Source organism: Amblyraja radiata, chromosome 33 (assembly GCF_010909765.2).
Source record: "Amblyraja radiata isolate CabotCenter1 chromosome 33, sAmbRad1.1.pri, whole genome shotgun sequence".
In the NCBI taxonomy this organism is placed as follows: Eukaryota; Metazoa; Chordata; class Chondrichthyes; order Rajiformes; family Rajidae; genus Amblyraja; species Amblyraja radiata.
Window position 1 is genome coordinate 20,287,477 of NC_045988.1, and position 18,408 is coordinate 20,305,884.

The window sequence follows — 18,408 nt, forward strand, 5'->3', positions numbered from 1 at the left end:
AGCGTATGGGTCAGGAAGTCAAGTATCCAGTTGCAGAGGCGGGTGTTGTGTCCCATGTTCAGATCTTTGGAGATGTGTTTAGTTGTATTTTCTAAGTTCTTGTAAACCATTTAATAAAAGTACTACATAAATGTAGCTTGTGGTCCCAGTCGTGGTCCTTCAGTACTGATACCCAACACAATTTTATTTTAATTTCACCTCCTAGCGTGACCCATTTACAGTCAATACATCTCCCTGTGTGACACAATGGAGACCCAGTTTAGCTCTTGAGTTTAGTTTGCTTCAGTTTAGAGATACAGCACAGAAGCAGAACCTTCGACCCAGCGGATCTGCGCCGACCAGCGATCCCCGTACACTAACATTATCCCACACACTTAGGGCAATTTACAATTTTTACCGAAGCCAAATTAACCTACAAACCTGCACGCCTTTGGAGTGTGGGAGGGAAAAAGAGCACCTGGAGAAAACCCACGCAGGTCACAGGGAGAATGTACAAACTCTGTACAGACGGCACCCATGGTCAGGATCGAACCCGGGTCCCTGGCGCTGTGAGGCAGCAACTCTACCGCTGCGCCACAGTGCTTCCGCATTGTTGAGTTGCTGATAAGTGACGCCGGCTTTTACAAAATGTGGCCAATGTCTTCACTCTCCCGCTTCTCTCTCAGTCTCTTCAGATCGAATACCGCCCATCATCCGCCAGGGACCCGGCAACCAGACGCTCGGCGTGGATTCCACGGCACAGCTCCAGTGCCATGTGATCGGCAACCCTCTACCCAGTGTGCACTGGCTGAAGGACGGGCAGAGGATCCTGGGGAACGACCCTCGGCTCAGCATGCTGGACAACGGGACGCTTCAGATCACCAACGTACAGGTAGGAACTGGACACCACAAGAACACATGACCTCAGCCTCGGAGGGGACAATATCATTGCTCCTTCATTCATTATATGCTGGGAAAATTGTGGTGTGACTTTTCCACTGTTCTGTATTTTAAATGCTTACAATGAATGAAACAAGAAAAATGCATCTTAACAGAAAATACCAGAAATACTCAGCAGTTCAGGCAGCAACTGTGAAGAGAGGAACACAGTAAATGTTTCAGCTCAATGACTTTGTCAAAATACTTTTAGTTGTTCAGAGCCTCATATTTCTCACGAAAACTGGGAATTGGAACATTATAAGTAAACTTGCCTATAATTTCATAACCTGTACTCTATCCCTTAAACACACCTACATATTTGCCCTCAATGATTTTCCATCATTTAAAATGTTTAAGGGTTGCACAGTGTCGCAACATTAGAGATCTTGCCTCACAGCGCCAGAGATGCAGGATCGATCCTGACCTCGGATGCTGTCTGTGTGTGGAGTTTGTAACATTCTCCCTGTGATCATGGGGTTTCCTCCCACATTCTAAAGATGTGGATGTCTGTAGGTTAATTGGCTTCTGTAAAGTACCCCTAGTTTGTTGGCAATGGATGCAAAAGTGGGATAACATGGAACTAGTGTGCGGGGAGTTGAATGATCGGCGCGGACTCGGTGGGCCGAAGGGCCTATGTCCACGCTGTATCTCTAAACTAAAACAAAACTAAATTATTTCCCTTTCCTTCTCCCAGAATGCTTTGTTGATGGTCTGGGAAGAGACAATATTTAACAAGTGCAGTTGAATTGATCTAAAATAAAGATTTGCATTTAAGTGGCGCCTTTCTTTTTCTCAGTTCGGCTTAAAGTTAGAGATACCAATAATTGCTGATTTTGTCATCAGTGGCCACATCTTGTTTCGGAATAAGCGCGTTGTACTGAACTAAGAGCTTTTCCTTTTTAATGTGGTTGATTTCATGATGTAGGGAATGCAGCAATTTGGCCTCTTCAGTATCCCAGGTAATGTGCTTTAAATGTCTTAGCTTCCCTGCCCTAAGAAGTCTGTTGAACAACGTTATGAGAGATTAAGTGACAAAAGATATGAGAGCCCAAGGCAAAAGATAATTATTAAGACTGGAAACTATAAAGAGTTTTAAATAGGTTGAAATGCAATAGGAGAATTATTACAAAAAGCTGCTGCCTAATCATCAGAATCACTGGTTATGCTAAAAGAATTCAGCTTTGAAAACTTTAAAACTTTAACTTTGAAAACTTTAGCTTAAAGTCGGAAAAGCTGTAAATTAACCAACGAAAGGTTGAGGTCTTGCTCCTGAAGTTATATTAAGCTTCACTGCTGTAACTTAATGACAGTGTTCAGAAGTCTGGATATCCAAAGATGCTTTTAGTTTAACTTAGTTTAGAGATACAGCGCGGAAACAGGCCCTTCGGCCCACCGGGTCCGTGCCGACCAGTGATCCCCGCACATTATCCTACACCCACTAGGGACAAATTTTACATTTACCAAGCCAATTAACCTACAAACCTGTACGTCTTTGGAGTGTGGGAGGAAACCCAAGATCTCGGAGTAAACCCACGCAGGTCATGGGGAGAACGTACAAACTCCATATAGACAGCATCCGTAGTCGGGATCGAACCCGGATCTCTGGCGCTGCAAGCACTGTAAGGCATCAACTCTGCCACTGTGCCGCTATGTAGCCCATCTAATTTATGGTAGATATTATCTGAGAATTGATTCACTGAGCACAATTCAGGTTGCTGGTCTTGGACTGTCCCTCAAAGTAATGTTTGGAACCATTGGCTCTGTTCACAGTCATCCATATCCCAGCTGTCGAACAAATCCACAATCCATTATCGCACCTGGACCATTTAAGAATAAAACTGAATCTCTTGCTTCCATGATCTCTGAAGTAATTTAGTCACCGGCAATAATTGTAGCTTAAACAAAGGAACTTTGTGCATTTGATATCTTTGGCACGCAACAAAAGCTTTTCACTGTACCTCGGTACATGTGACAATAAACTAAACTGAAACCTTTCAAATGCATTAAGATAACTTTTTAAATGCAGTTGCTGAAGAAATCTTGAAATTGGAATGCTGCACACAATTTTGATCGGCTTATTTTAAAAAGGATATACTACCGTTGGAGGCAATCCAAATGAGGTTTGCTAGAGTTTAGAAGAATGAGGAGTGATCTTATTGAAAGTTATAAGATCTTTGGGAGGATTGCATGGTAGACGTCAAGACGTTTCCACGAGTGGAAGAATCTCAAACGAGGGGACATAATTACATGATTACAGGTCAGTCATTAAAAACTCAGGTCTGCCTAGGAATTTAATACTTTTTGTAGAAGGTATTGAATCTCTGGAATTCTCTATCCCAGAATGTTGAGGATTATTGTGGCTATTTAAAGGAAAAGTAGACGAGTTTTTAAAAGATCAGGGAATTGAGGACAATGGGGGAGTGGGAGGAGGGAGGAGATGAGGCCTGGGGCAGATTAGTTCTGATCACATTGACTGACAGGGACGGCAAGGCAGGCTGGGCTTGGAGGAGGGGGGGGGGGGGCAGAGGCAGTGGCCTATTCCTACCTTTTTTTCCAGCTGCAATTGAAGCATAGCAAGATTCCGCAAAATGTAGTGTGTCAGATGGCCAGATAAAGATGCTGGTAGAGGTAGAATCATAGACATAGAATATACAGCATGGAAAGAGGCCTTTTGGCCCAACTTGTCCATGCTAACCAAGATGCACCATCTAGGCTAGTCCCATTTGCCCACATTTGGTCCATATCCCCATGAACCTTTCGTATTCTAGTACTTGTCCAACTGTCTCTTAAATGTTGTTATTCTACCTGCCTCCCTCTAAATGAAAAGGTTGCCCCTCCAGTTCCGATGAATTTATTCCCCTCTCACCTTCAACCTTTGCCCTCTGGTTCTTGATTCCCCCACCCTGGGTAAAATAAAAAGTTTGATGAGAAAAGGTTTGGTCAGGTCAACATCCTCGAGGGTGGAAAAGCAGTTGCCCCTCGAGGTTCTTCTTCTACTTCTTCTTCTTCTTTCGTGTGGCGTGCACAGCCTAAAGTTGTTGGACAACTTGTTCTATTTGATCTTCCGTTTGTGCACGTCGAGTTGATTGCATTAGTCGAAACAGGGCGGACCTCTTCCACCCCTCGAGGTTCTCTTTCAATGGTTCCATTGAGCGGTTTAACTCAGGAGTAGATTCGAACCAGTTTATCGGTCATGACTGATCTATCTCTCCCTCTTAACCCAATTCTCCTGCCTTCTCCCCATAACCCTTGACACCTGTACTAATCAAGAATCTATCTATCTCTGCCTTAAAAATATCCATTGACTTGGCCTCCACAGTCTTCTGTGGCAATTAATTTCACCACCCTCTGACCAGCTTCCTATCATATACACGAGGGTCTACAAACTATATATGATAATGATAGATACAACAAGAAATACAACAACAAATATAAAATAGCTGAATGGAGTAAAAATCGTAATGCATACTAAAGTAGTGTAAAAATATAAAAGTGCAGTAACGGAATAACCGAGTAAAATTAGAGTTCAGGATAAGAGTACATAGCAGCACCTCTGGGAAGGGGGTGAAAAAGGGGTGATTGGTTCAGGAGTCTGATAGCAGTGCAGAGGAAGATGTTCTTAAGTCAGGGCGTCTGCGCTTTCAAGGTTCTGTATGCTTGAGGAGTTGTTCAGAATGCAACGAGAATAAGTAACAGGAAAAATTAGTAGGGATATGTAACTGTTCTGTAATATGTAAGAAGTTCATAGAGTCATACAGCATGGAAACAGGCCCCTTGGCCAACCAAAATGTCCACCTACATCTAGTCCCACCTGCCCACCCTTGGCCCATAACACTCTAAACCTGTCCCATCCATCTACCTGTCCAATTGTCTCTTCAATGTTATGAACGAGCTGCCTCAACTACTTCTTCTGGCAGCTCGTTCCATATACCCATACTTTTGTGTAAAAAAGATCCCCCTCAGGTTCCCATTAAATCTTTCCCCTCTCATCTTAAACCTATATCCTCTGGTTCTTGATTCCCCCCTCCTGGAAAAACTCTGTACATTTACTCAATCTATACCTCTCATAATTGTGTACACCTCTGTAAGATCAACCCTCATTCTCCTGTGCTCCAAGAAATTCTGTGTTGTAACAATAAATACTGATCAAAATCAAACATTCCCTTCCTTTGTTCTTTTTTCATTGCATATTTTTTGCCGGCTTGTTTAGCACTATCAAAATTTGCATTGATAGTGTCTTTCTAAAGTCCAACTAGCTTTTCACTGAGATTGGCTTTCTTGATCAATTGATGAATGAATTCACTTTGCATGAGAGACATTTCACCTGACAGAGTAGTAGACTTAAGTATTTTCCTCTCTCCCTGATCACTGATAGGAAAATAATGTCCCAAGTCAGGAAAGCTTTAATGGTTGCCTTGGGTTGATGCACCCAAACCAAATGAGATAAGCAAACACTCTTTTAAATCATGTGTGAAAAAGAACTGCAGATGCTGGATAAAATCGAAGGTAGAGACAAAATGCTGGAGTAACTCAGCGCGTGAGGCAGCATCTATGGAGAGAAGGAATGGGTGAAGCCCTCGGGTCTCGACCCGAAACGTCACCCATTCCTTCTCTCCATAGATGCTGCCACACCCGCTGAGTTACTCCAGCATTTTGGGTCAATTCTTTTAAATCATCCAGCCGTGCTTTGGTTGGGCACTGGAACTGAAAGATTGAAATGTATTGTATCCATAAGGATTAAACTTTGCGTCCATAATGTTTTTTAATCACCTGTAGCGTACGGTTATTGGACCTGAAACTGTGTCCATGGCACACAAAAGGGTAAGGAAGCATTCCCACACACAAAGATGCTGTGGGATCTAGGCTTTATCGTAGTCATGGAGCTATAGACGACCTTGTTTTTTTTTAATTTGAAGGTACTTATTTGAAAGAACAGTCATGTTACTGTCTATAAGACATTGAAATGGTTCCCCCACACATTTGACAAATTGCACTGTTATCGTCAACAATAATATATTTTTCCTTTAAAAACAATTCAAGGCTAGCACTACCTTGTTCTAAGTACCGTACATAGAGTGGATGTTTCCTGAGTGTGATTTATTTTAACGTGACATGACCACGTGGGGGTGTGAACAATTGACGCACCGTGTTGTACAGTCCACCACCCCATGAAACCTGCTTGTGCTTAGACCACCATTTTGTTCCTTTTCCCACAAAAGCAAAGGGAATGGTACTCAATCTTGTGTGTGTTCTCCGCTTGCTCCACTGTTTGCAAACAGACAGCGTCTTCCTTCCTTTATATCTGGCTTCAAAATAAGGTTCTATCCACCAAAGTCACGGCTTCACAGTTAAAAGTAATTGCCTGGAGCTCCCCTTGCCTCCCTTTGATCTGGGCCCATGGGACCCATGCAAAATGGACTTTGCCTGCAGCACCAAGTTTGAACCTGCAGGGATGGTTTTATTCCTTGTTATTGTTTTTATTTCACCTTTTTTATCTTGCGGGCCACGAGGTTTCCTCGGAGTTCATGAGATGTACCACTACTTTCATCAGCGCCGTGCCCATTTGTATTTTACGATTTTGCTTCTGCCAATTTATTTTCTTGATAACTTTTCTCATCTTCGTGGCCATTTGCAATGTGGATTGAGGTGGAACTTGCATCCTGTTCGAGTTCCAGTAAGTTTTCTTTATCATAACAGGCGCAGGATCTTCATGACATTTACTTTATTCCACTCTTATAACAAACTCAATGTGCACAGTGTTTACAGCATATATAACTAGATTTTGTATAATAATATAATTTAATGGCCTCATTAAGTCTTCCAACCATATAAATTATTTGAGTACAAATACCCTGTAGCTAGATCAGTTGCAGCTAAGCAGGGATATTCAACAGTTATATAGGACTAATTATGACTGTGAATTAAAGTATTGAGAGGTTATGATTCATTTGAAATTGTGCCGGGGGTAGTTGAGATGCAGATGCAATAGTGATGTTTAAGAGGTTTATAGATAGACACATGAATATGCATGTAATGAGGGATATGGAGCATGCGTAGACAGTAGGGAGATGCAAATGAATGAAGGATATGCAAAAAAAGTGTCTATGGTGGAGGAAACAGGCCATTGTTGGCTGTGGCCTGGGTGGAAATGAATATAGACAATGAGACTCAACGAGACGACTTTGGGTGGGGGAGGGATGGAGAGAGGGTGGATGCAACTCTCTATATCACCGTCTTTATCTCTCGTTTCCCTTTCCACTGACTCTCAGTCTGAAGAAGGATCTTGCCCTGAAACGTCACCCATTCCATCTCTCCAGAGATGCTGCCTGTCCCGATGAGTTACTCCAGCTTTTTGTGTCTATCTTCGATTTAAACCAGCATCTGCAGTTCCTTCCTACATAGTAGGGATTAGTTTAAGTGGGCATCGTGTTTGGCGCAGTTAGTGTGGGCCAAAGGGCCTGTTCCTGTGTTGACCATTCTAGATATGTACCATGTTCTATCGTGTGGGTGGGGGCAGATTTCTGTTCCTAATGATAAACAAAAGGTGCACATAGAAAGAAGCCGCTCAGTCAAGCATCAGTGCAACAAATATATAATCATAGTACTGTAAACACCATAAAACATAGCAAAAAAGTGCAGTATATTTATATATTGTAGACACATAATGCTGGATTAACTCAGCATCTCTGGAGAGAAGTAATGGGTGAAGTTCCGGATCAAGACCCTTCTCTTCAGCGATATACTGCCTGCCCCGCTGCAGTTCCTTCTTACAGAGAATATATATATATATATATATATGTTGGTAGACAAAAATGCTGGAGAAACTCGGCGGGTGAGGCAGCATCTATGGAGCGAAGGAATATATATATGCTGAAGTAACTCAGTGGGTCAGTCAGCATCTCTGGAGAAAAAGAATAGGTGATGCTTTGGGTTGAGACCCTTCTTCAGACTGAGTCAGGAGACAGGGTATCTAGAGGTATGAAAAGGTAAAGAACAAACCAGAGCTTTCACCTATGACCCAGGGAAGGTAGAGCCCATCTGGTTCATCGGTGCCGACTCTGATTTGGTATGAACGTTTGTTCTGAATTGTTTGCAAACTAATTAAACCACCATATTTCCACCTCTTCTTCCAAATAACCTCACCTTGGTCAATCATTAGTTCTCATGAAATCCAAGTACATTTTTACGCACCCTCTCTGGAGAAATCAAGTCTTTCATCTGATGTGGCGACAGCAGATTCACACAACAGATTATACTGGGTTGGTTTTACAATGAGAGATTATGTACAATGGATCCATAACAATTCCTCTAAAATCTATAGAACAATGATTGGTGATCTCTTTGAAACGCATGCAGTTTATTATGGAGTATTTTACATAGTAGATGCGAGTTGATGATTCCCCTTGCTGGGAGATGTCGCACACCAGAGATCACAATCTCAGGGGCCGGCCATTTAAGATAGGGATGAGATGAAATTTCTTCATCCAGAGGGTGTTGAATATTTGTAGAAACAAAGAACTGCAGATGCTAGTTAATACACAAAAGGAAACAAAGTGCTGGAGTAACAGCGGGTCAGGTAGCCTCTCTTGAGAACATGGATAGGTGACATTTAGAGTTGGGACCCTCCTTCAGACTCATGGATAGGTGACATTTTGGGTCAGGATCTTTCTTCAGAAGAAGGCTCTCGACCCTAAACGTCAACCTTCCATCTTCTCCAGAGATGCTGCCTGATCTGCTGAGTTACTCCAGCACTTTGTCCCATTTTGTTGAATATTTGTAATTCTCTACCCAAGATGTCTGTGGAGACTCGGGCAACCAGAATCTTTAAGACAAAGATCTGAAGCAAAGTTAAGTATTTCATTGTCCTATCTGGGACACATGACAATAAACTCTCTTGAATCTTGAATAAGTATGTCAGTATCAACAAAATTAAGGGATATAGGTTTAGTTGAGGAAAGTGGTACCAAGATTGAAGATTAGCCATCCTAGGAGTGGTGGTCGAAACAGATGTGGTAGTGGTCAAGTGACCTTTAGATAGGCACATGAAACTGCAAGGAATAAGGGGGATATGGATCATATAGAGGCAGATAAGATCAGTTTAACTTGGTATTGTGGTCAGCACAAACATTGTGGGCCGAAGGGCCCGTTCCTGTGCTGTACTGTTCTATGTTCTATTAGCTATGAAGTTATTGAGTGTCAGTGGAGGCAGTGGCGGACTGGGTCTAAAAATATTGGTTGCTAGGAGACAAAGGGGGCCCACTTCATCAGGGGCCCACTTGATATTGGGGGCCCACTTCATCAGGGGCCCATGCCATCGGGCAAGCTGACACCCTGGCCAGTCCGCCACTGAGTGGAGGTATGTGGTTGAATGGCCAAAACGCTGCTTTTATTCATTTTCCATCTTTCTCAGTCTTTATGGTTCTGTTCCAAATATAATTACGCGTTTTGTAAATTTCCCTTCTCCGACACGAAACCTTTCCCGAAAATAATGATGTACATCTTTACCTAATACTTTCAAAGTTGTAAAGTAACAAAAAAAAACTAATTTCAGGCATAGAAACAGTAACTGTACATGTAACTGCGACATTATATTCTTGAGGAAAATCAAGGAAGCTCCATTAAAATTCACTGATTATGCAGAGTATAGTTGGCTCAGAGCTATGATTTCTGAGAACTAAGTTCTCTTGATGTTGCTCTCCTATCCACCGCCAACCCCTCCCCCTTATTGAGTTTGATTCCGTTTCAGATTAGTTTAAACTGAGCTAAGCTACACGGACTGATCATTGAGAACTCAAGGTTGTATTAGCACAGGGGACTTTTCTTCATATTTATTTCACGAGAAACCGCAGGAATTCTCGAGAGGAATGCCGTTTCGTATACAGAAAGATTCACCATTCAGTGTGTGATGAAAAAGCCTTTTAAATATTAGTTCCTGGAGCCATAGTAAGATGCTGTTTGGTTTTCAATCCCTTCACTGCAATGCTGTACAACATGGCAGCCCCCTCACAACATCAGCTTCATAGTTAAAGCAGCTTTCGTGCAATAGAGTCGCATTCGCAAGAGAGGTAAACCAGAGGCCAGGCATACATTAGTTATAAAAGCTTGTGGTCATGCTGAACATTTATTTAAAAATTGATGTTGAAATCTGTTGGGAGTGAAATATTTAACGTTTTTGTGCTTTCATTGTCCTGAAGTCATGGGGTTAATGCATCCTCCTTGTCCCCGTGCGGGTAATAGCATCATTTTATTGCTGCTGTGGCTGCTTGCCCAGAAAAAATTAGAGCTGTCAGGCAGTTTCTGAGATGACTATGAATTAATGGTCCTCTGGGAGACAGCCTCATCAGGTCAGAGTGATTCAGGGTGTACTGGGGAAGGTCATGTGACTGAGCTCAGTGAAAGAGACAATCTGCCACTGAAGCAGATTTGAAATTAGAAACACGGAGTGAATGAAGCTCATTTTGTCTCAGTTTCTATGCAGAGTTCCCATGTAATTATACATGTTCATTTAACACCACTCATGCTAAGGGCCATTCCTGGCTGGTGATGTTCCAATTTGCCACTCGGTCCAATTTGTTACTTTCTATTTTTCTCTTCCTATTTTATTTTAAGAAATCCAGCATGATGAAGAAATTAATTTCAGCAGGAAAACAAGCAAGCATTTATACAGAGAGGGCTTGAGTCTGAAAAAATTACATTCAACATTTAGTTTTGCTTTGCTTTGCAAATTGTAGAGAGTGTGAAGGTTACTCACAAAGAGAAGATGGTTTATATTCATACTGTTTGATGTTTGCTCATTGGTGTAGACATGATATACATTTGCGCCACAAAACTACTCTCCGACCTGAACTGATATGGAGACAATATATATTCCCACTGAGGCAATCAATGTTCTCTTGTATAGGAATGTTATGTATTCATAGGGTCTTGTTACTGCAATCCAGGAAGAGTGTTCCTTCTCCTTTAAATCAATGCTGAGAAACAGTTGCATTGTCAAAGGAATTAGGTGGATACGGTGAAGAAGAACGTGGATCTCTCCCATTGTGCTATCCAAAATCACCCACCATTTACACAATAAAAATCCAACTATCTGGCCATTTATTTCATTGCTGTTTGTGGGATCTTCCTGTGCACAGGTTTGCTGCTAGATTTACCTGCGTTGCCACAGTTATTTATTCCCAGTAATGAGCTTTAGTTCCTTCTTTTGTTTCCCAATTCAATTAATTTACTAAATTTAATGACAGATGCTGGAATTTGCTCTCTTGGGATTTGCTGGCCGTCTATTTATCTTATTTGACAGAAAACATAGAATTCTGGAGTTGTTTGACACAGGCCCTTCGTCCCACCACGTTCATGCTGACCGTTTCCCCTTCTATTCTGGTCCCATTTATCCGCTCTTTCCTTCTATGCTTTGCCTATTTAATTATTTGACTATATGTCGCTTAAATATAATGTTTGTATCTGATTCCACTACTTCCTCTGGCAGTGAGTTCCAGATATCAACCACTCTCTGTAAAAAAAAAACTTTCCTCTCAAATCCCATTTGAACCCCTTACTCTCAGCTGAAGACAATGTCCTCTGGTTCTTAATATCACACCATGCAATAAAAGATTCTGACTATTCTATCAATGTCCCTTATAATTTCATTTATTCTTATCAGGTCGCACCTCAGCTTTGTACGCTCCAGAGAAAACAAACTCAGCCTAAGTAATCTCTCCCCATCAATAAAGTCCTCCAGTCCAGGCTACATCATGATGAATGTCCTCTGCACTTTCTTCAACATAATCACATCCAACCTATAATGCGATGACCCGAACAACACACCATTACACCAAGTATAGTTTCAACAGTGTTGTGTAAAGCTGCTGCATTATATCCCATGCACCTACCTATGAAAACCCGTATACCCTTTTCACCAACCTATGTAATACATAGAGAACCCCAAGGTCCATTCATAATAATAATAATAATAATAATAATGATAATAATAATAATAATAATAATATATTTTATTGTCACTGCACATAAGTGCAATGAGATTTGGTATGCAGCTTCCATCCGATGTCATAACTTAAGTAACTAATACAATTTAGATTTAGATACCCCGAGAACATGGTTTGTAAAAGAACATTACAACAGTAAAATAGTCAAAACAGTTCAAACAGACTAAAGTGCAGATGTGTCTGTGCGACGTGACCATCCGAGGGAGACAGTCCATGGGGGTGGGGGGCACTTAGCTGGGCCGGTTCAGAGCCGCTATAGCTCTGGGAATGAAGCTGTTCCTGAGTCTGGAGGTGCGGGCGTAGAAGGCCTTGTAACGTCTTTAGTGCCATACATTTACCTGTATATGTCCCCCCTATTTAATTTACCAAAACCCATCAACTCATGTTTGTAGGGATTAAGTTCCAACTGCTAAAGCTCCACCCAATCCTCCATCTGATGTCTGTCTTGCTGCAGCAATAGATATATTTCTCCCTATCCACTACACTGATAACTATCATACCTACTAGTTATACCTCTTACATTCACATCCAAATACTTAATATACATCATAAACAAGAGTCCCAGCATCAGTCCCTGCAATACACTCATCACAGACTTCCCACCTGAAAAGCCATTTTCAGGATTTCCCCTGCATTACGCCATGCTAACAATCGCCGATCAGCCCCAGTGTACATATATCCTATATTTAAGATTTACAACAATAATTTCCCTCCCATTGATGTAAGTCTTATCAACTTGTACTTCCCTTCCCTTCTTAAATAAAGGAAGACCATTAGTCATCCTCCGTCTTCCCTGTGGTTAAAGAAGGTGCAGAAATGTTCATCAGGCCACCACCTATCTCCTCCCTAGCTTTCCATGACAACCTGAAATCGATCTCATCTGGCCCTTGGGATTTTCAAGCCATATGCATTCCATGACATCTCACACCTCCTTCTTAATAATGAAATACTGACCTACTTCAAATTATTCACCTACCCCTCTCTTCCATGTCGTTTTTCTCTGTAAATATAGCAAATAAATATGAATTTTGTTCCTGACCCACACCCCCTAGCACCACAGATAGATCATCACTTTATTCCCTAATGAAACCCATTCTCCCCGTGAGTACCCTCTTGAACCTGATTACACATAGTCATAGCTAGAGTAATGGAGTCATACAGCATGGAAACAGAAGGTACACAAAATTGCTGGGGAAACTCAGCGGGTGCAGCAGCATCTATGGAGCGAAGGAAATAGGCAACGTTTCGGGCCGAAACCCTTCTTCAGACTGATGGGGGGTGGGAGAAAGAAGGAAAAGGGGAGGAGGGGGAGGAGCCCGAGGGCGGGCGGATGGGAGGAGACAGCTAGAGGGTTGCATGGAATTAAAAGGCATGGAAACAGGCCTTTTGGCCCAACTCGCCCATGCTGTTCAAGATGCCCCATCTACACTTGTCCCACCTGCCCATATTTGGCCCACATCCCTTTGAACCTTCCCTATCCATGTACCTGACCAAATGTCTTTTAAGTGTTGTTATTGTACCTGCCTCAACTACACACACACACACACACACACACACACTCATACACACTCACGCACACACACACGCACACACACACACACACACCCACACACACACACACCCACACACACACACACACACACACACACACACACACACACACACACACACACACACACACACACACACACACACACTCACACACACACACACACACACACACACACAGAATTATGCTGATTCCCTATTTCCCACTTCCCAGAACATTGAAACCATAAGAAGAGCAAAGGTAGTGGAGGTTGTCTGTTTCTTTACCTTCGGGTTGCGATTATTATAGACTGCTGCTGGTTAAACCAAAAGATTTAAACATTTTAAGAAGAAAATTCACTTAATTCAATAGTTATCGGCAGAAACAAGCAATGCATAATTGTGTTATTGTAGTCCGTATGGTTCCTGTTAAAGAAACGGATACCAATGCCAGTGAAAAGCAACGGTCGTCTATTGGAAATGTGTGCTTACAGTTCAGACATGACACAGGTTTGATGCAGAATAAAGGTTTCGCCAAATGTATTTTATCAACACCTCAGATATGTGCAGCATAGGTTCGGTATAAACAAGGCCCCCCCTTTGGTCTCCATCCAGATCGTTTAGGTGACATCTAGGAAGAAAAATAATCAGTATTAAGATCCTTCTGTACTGTGGCGTCGAGCACTCTTGGGAAATATACAGCACTGCTTTCGATAATTAAGCTATTTTGCTGTCAGTGATCAACTACAGCCCACGCTATCTGCTGCAAAGTCCTGCACCATCTCATCATGCCTGCACATTGCACGAATGACACTGTTGGAGAAACTCCCAACTCCCTCTTGGATTAAACACGGGACATAGCTGGTTCTACATGATCTCTATTCCTGATTCCAAGTGACTTGCATCTGCCATTCTTCACCAGACAAAACATAGTTGAGGAGATGTCATAGAAATATTCAAAAAACTTCGGAAGGTGTTGAAAAAAGAATCAGTAATGGATTATATGCATTGTGTGTAAGAGCTGTATCAAAAAGTTTAGTTTAGTTTAGAGATACAAAGCAGAAACGGGTCCTTCGACCCATCGGGTCCGTGCCGACTACCGATCCCCGCACATTAACACTATCCTACACACACGGGACAATTTTTACATTTATACCAAGCCAATTAACCAACAAACCTGTACGTCTTAGTAGTGTGGGAGGAAACTGAAAATCTTGGAGAAAACCCATGGGGTCACAGGGAGAACAGATAAACTCCGTACAGACAGGCACCCATATTCGGGATCAGACCCGGGTCTCCGGCACTGCAAGCGCTGTACGGCAGCAACAGTGTTATCACAAGAAAGAAATAAAGAAATAGTAAAAATGTTGGAAATTTTATACACAGACAATTAATGAGACCAGTCTTTTAATAATAAATGGATGTTAAGTGGAGACTGCAACATTCCTTGAAACATATTTCAGGGGGATTTTGAAAAGAAATCAATTGTGGAGATACAGGAAGGGGCTAAGTATTAGAATGGGAGTAAATAACTCAGTAATGTTGCAGACACAGGAAGCCAAATTGGGTCATTCAGATCAAAGTTTATTTTGCACTATCTCTTCAAAGCCGCCCAGGTCAGGTAATTCCCTGGACTTGTCTTCTCCTCTGCTTGTTGTGAATTACAATCTTGGGTAAATGCAAAGTCAAGCTCCGTAGATCCTGAGGCAAACCCTAGTTTTTGCATTATTACTAAAAGAAACAGAAAGTACTCATAAAACACGGCTGTTCGCGATCAAGAGTGTTTATTTTGTCCTATGTGCCAGACATGAAGCAGAACAATTAAATTATTACTAGCTGCAGCTGAACCGAGCACATGGGATGCAACAACAACGATAACAAATATATAATAAATAATCACTTATTCTAAATGCACTCGATCATAATAACCATATAATAACCATATAACAATTACAGCACGGAAACAGGCCATCTCGGCCCTACAAGTCCGTGCCGAACAACTTTTTTCCCTTAGTCCCACCTGCCTGCACTCATACCATAACTCTCCATTCCCTTCTCATCCATATGCCTATCCAATTTATTTTTAAATGATACCAACGAACCTGCCGCCACCACTTCCACTGGAAGCTCATTCCACACCGCTACCACTCTCTGAGTAAAGAAGTTCCCCCTCATGTTACCCCTAAACGTTTGTCCCTTAATAGTGCTGCAACTAGAGTACGCAGAGCAACCATGGCCGTAAAAGTGCGTTGCTGAGGTAAGATTGTTGTTGACGTTATGCAGGGTGGCTCGAGAGCTTGATAGTCAGTGTCATACAGCACGGAAATTGGTCTTTCAGCCAAACTCATCCATTCGGGAGTGCCATTTACCTATGTCTGGGCCATATCCCTCCAAATCTTTCCTACCCATGCATCCAAGTATCTTTTACACTGCCTGACTCAATTATGTCCTCGTGCCAACTTGTTTCCATTTATTCAGCAGCCTGATGTTTGATGATTTTAGCAGCAGCTTTAATTAGCATATTTCATAGTTTTGGCATGTCGCTTTGTCTATTCCCATTCTTTTTGTCTTTCTCTCTTTCTTTCTTACTTTCTTTATTTCTTTCTTTCCTCCTTCCCTTCTTTTTTTCCTCTTTCTCTCTCTCTCTCTCACTCTCTCCCACTCTCTCCCCCCCCCCCCCATCTTTTTCTCTTTCTCTTCTCCGTCTTTTTTTCTCAAATGGAACTCATTAACCAAATTACTCCACAAATTGTCAAACCCAGCCTCACCCTCATCCAACCCACTCCATCCTCTCTGCATCTAAAACAAAGGTGGGTTTGTTTTCATTTCAGTTCCAACTAAAGGTGTTCAAGGAACATAAGAAGGTGCAACACAAGATTAAGCCCTTTGGTCCAAGTCTGTCCAACCTCTCCCTGTAGTTGATACACTCTAATACAGGCATCATTCTGGTAAACTTTCTCTGCACCCTTTCCAAAGCCTCCACATCCTGCCAGCAATGGGGTGATCAGAACTGCGTGCAATACTCCAAATGTAACAACCAAAGTCCTACAAAGCTGCATCATGACTTCCTGATTCTTGTATCAATGCCCCAAGCTATGAAAGGAAGCTTACTGTATACCTTCTATATCTATGCATGGCCACTTTCAGGGAGTTGTGGACCCTCTGTATAACCTCTGTTCACCCTGAAACATTTCTCTTTCCACAGATGCTTGCTGAATACTGAGGTTTACAGCAATTTCTGTTTTTGATTTGCAATTTATATGTAGCATAAGTTCTAAAATCACTCAGCAGTGAGCCATCCGACGCATACAGGTCTGGGTTTCCTTGCAGAGTTATCAGATAAAGTCACACAGTGAATTAACTAGAAACATTGAACTTGCTGAACTATCCTAAGAAGGTGCTAGGCAAAACTGTAAGGAAGGGTTAATGAAAGGTTTTATGTGTAATTCTCCATTCCATCAAATGATTACAAAATGGGAAAGGAGAAAAACTAAAAAGGCGCATTATACATTGCATTTAATGATCACTTTATTTCTTCCTTTGATTCTGGTTTATGAATCTTTAACTGTTAGCCAGTTGGCGAGTTTAAAGTGATGTTCTTTTACTTGAACACTTAAATCCATTCTTTAGTTTTTTTTCTGGCTGAATTTCCATTAACGGCTTTCCGAATAGAAATTGTCTGCATTATTATGGAATGTGCATAAGATTTGCTCCATTCAATGAGATGAAAGGGTTGTTTTTTGTGTAATTGTGTGTCAGTAACTTGTGGTGCCGCACAGAATAAGTGAAGTCTATGATTTGAATCAATCACTGTTTGGACTTAACATAGTTAGGCTTTATAAAATGATTCCATTTAATCTCCTTGGAGAGAGTGTTTGCACAAACTTTGACCTTTTCCAGCGTTATGGGTTGGCAGAAAGATGCCACCCTCTCCGACTTTTAATCAGACAGTTCAGCGAATGACATTTTCTTATGACAGATGTTAATATATAATGGGGGCCAGAAGTTAACCTATTTGTTGACCCTCTCATATTAAATAACAAAGGAATGACAATTGTGTGGAGTGACAGTGCAGAATCCCACTGCAGAGATATGTACAATCCGGTGTCTGCATCAATCCTGGCGTAAACCTTCATTGTTTATATTTTTTTGTCTTGTAATTCATTACAGCAGAGCAAATCTGACCAGTATTAGAAAAACACTATTTATATGATGCCTTTCACAAAGGTAGAAGTACAATATCACTTTTAGTTTAGCTTAGTTTAGTTTAGAGATACATCTCTGATTTAGTCTAGTTTTGAGAGTATATATATACATTTAATGTACACACACACACATATAAAAATAAACACACATACACATTAAATATATATATGTGTGTGTGTGTGTGTAATTGTATTATTTTATAGCTTGCTGGTTGTAGGCAAGACGCAGCTCCTGAACCTGGACATTATAGTTTTCAGGTTCTTACAACCTTCTTTCTGTTTGCGGGAGTGAAATGAGAGCATGGCCAAGGTGGTGTGGGCCACTGTTGATACTGGCAGCAGCCTTTAAGAGATAGCTACCCCTGTAGATCACCTTGATGGTGGGAAGGTCAGTACCCATGAAGGATTGGGCTGTGTTAATCACTTTTGGCAGTCGGCACTGCCAAGAACCCTCAGAATCTTATATGTTTAAATTGCCTCGTTCTAAACACTAGTGCATGTAAGCACAGTCTGTCCAATCTTTCCTCGTAAAATAACTTGCATGTTCATGGCATCAGCCTAGTATATCTTTTCGGAACTGGTTCCAATGCATTTAACATTCTTCCTTGAATAGGAATACTGCATACATCACTCCAGACAGGGTCTTGTAAAGGCCTTATATAACTGGTGAAACTTCCCCACATTTGTATTAAATTCCCCTGCCAATAAACAATAACATTATGTTCCACTTTCCGAGTTATTGGTTGCACCTGCGAACA

General features: G+C 41.6%; 1 protein-coding gene across 10 annotated transcripts in view; it reads left to right on the forward strand.

Moving 5' to 3' along the window:
• robo3 (roundabout guidance receptor 3) overlaps window positions 1–18,408 on the forward strand; it is a 503,574-nt gene that overhangs the window by 399,321 nt on the left and 85,845 nt on the right. For all 10 annotated transcript variants that reach the window (XM_033049834.1, XM_033049836.1, XM_033049837.1 and 7 more), the window contains one exon: window positions 666–871. In XM_033049834.1, the coding sequence (XP_032905725.1) occupies window positions 666–871 (206 nt within the window). The remainder of the gene's footprint in view (window positions 1–665; window positions 872–18,408) is intronic.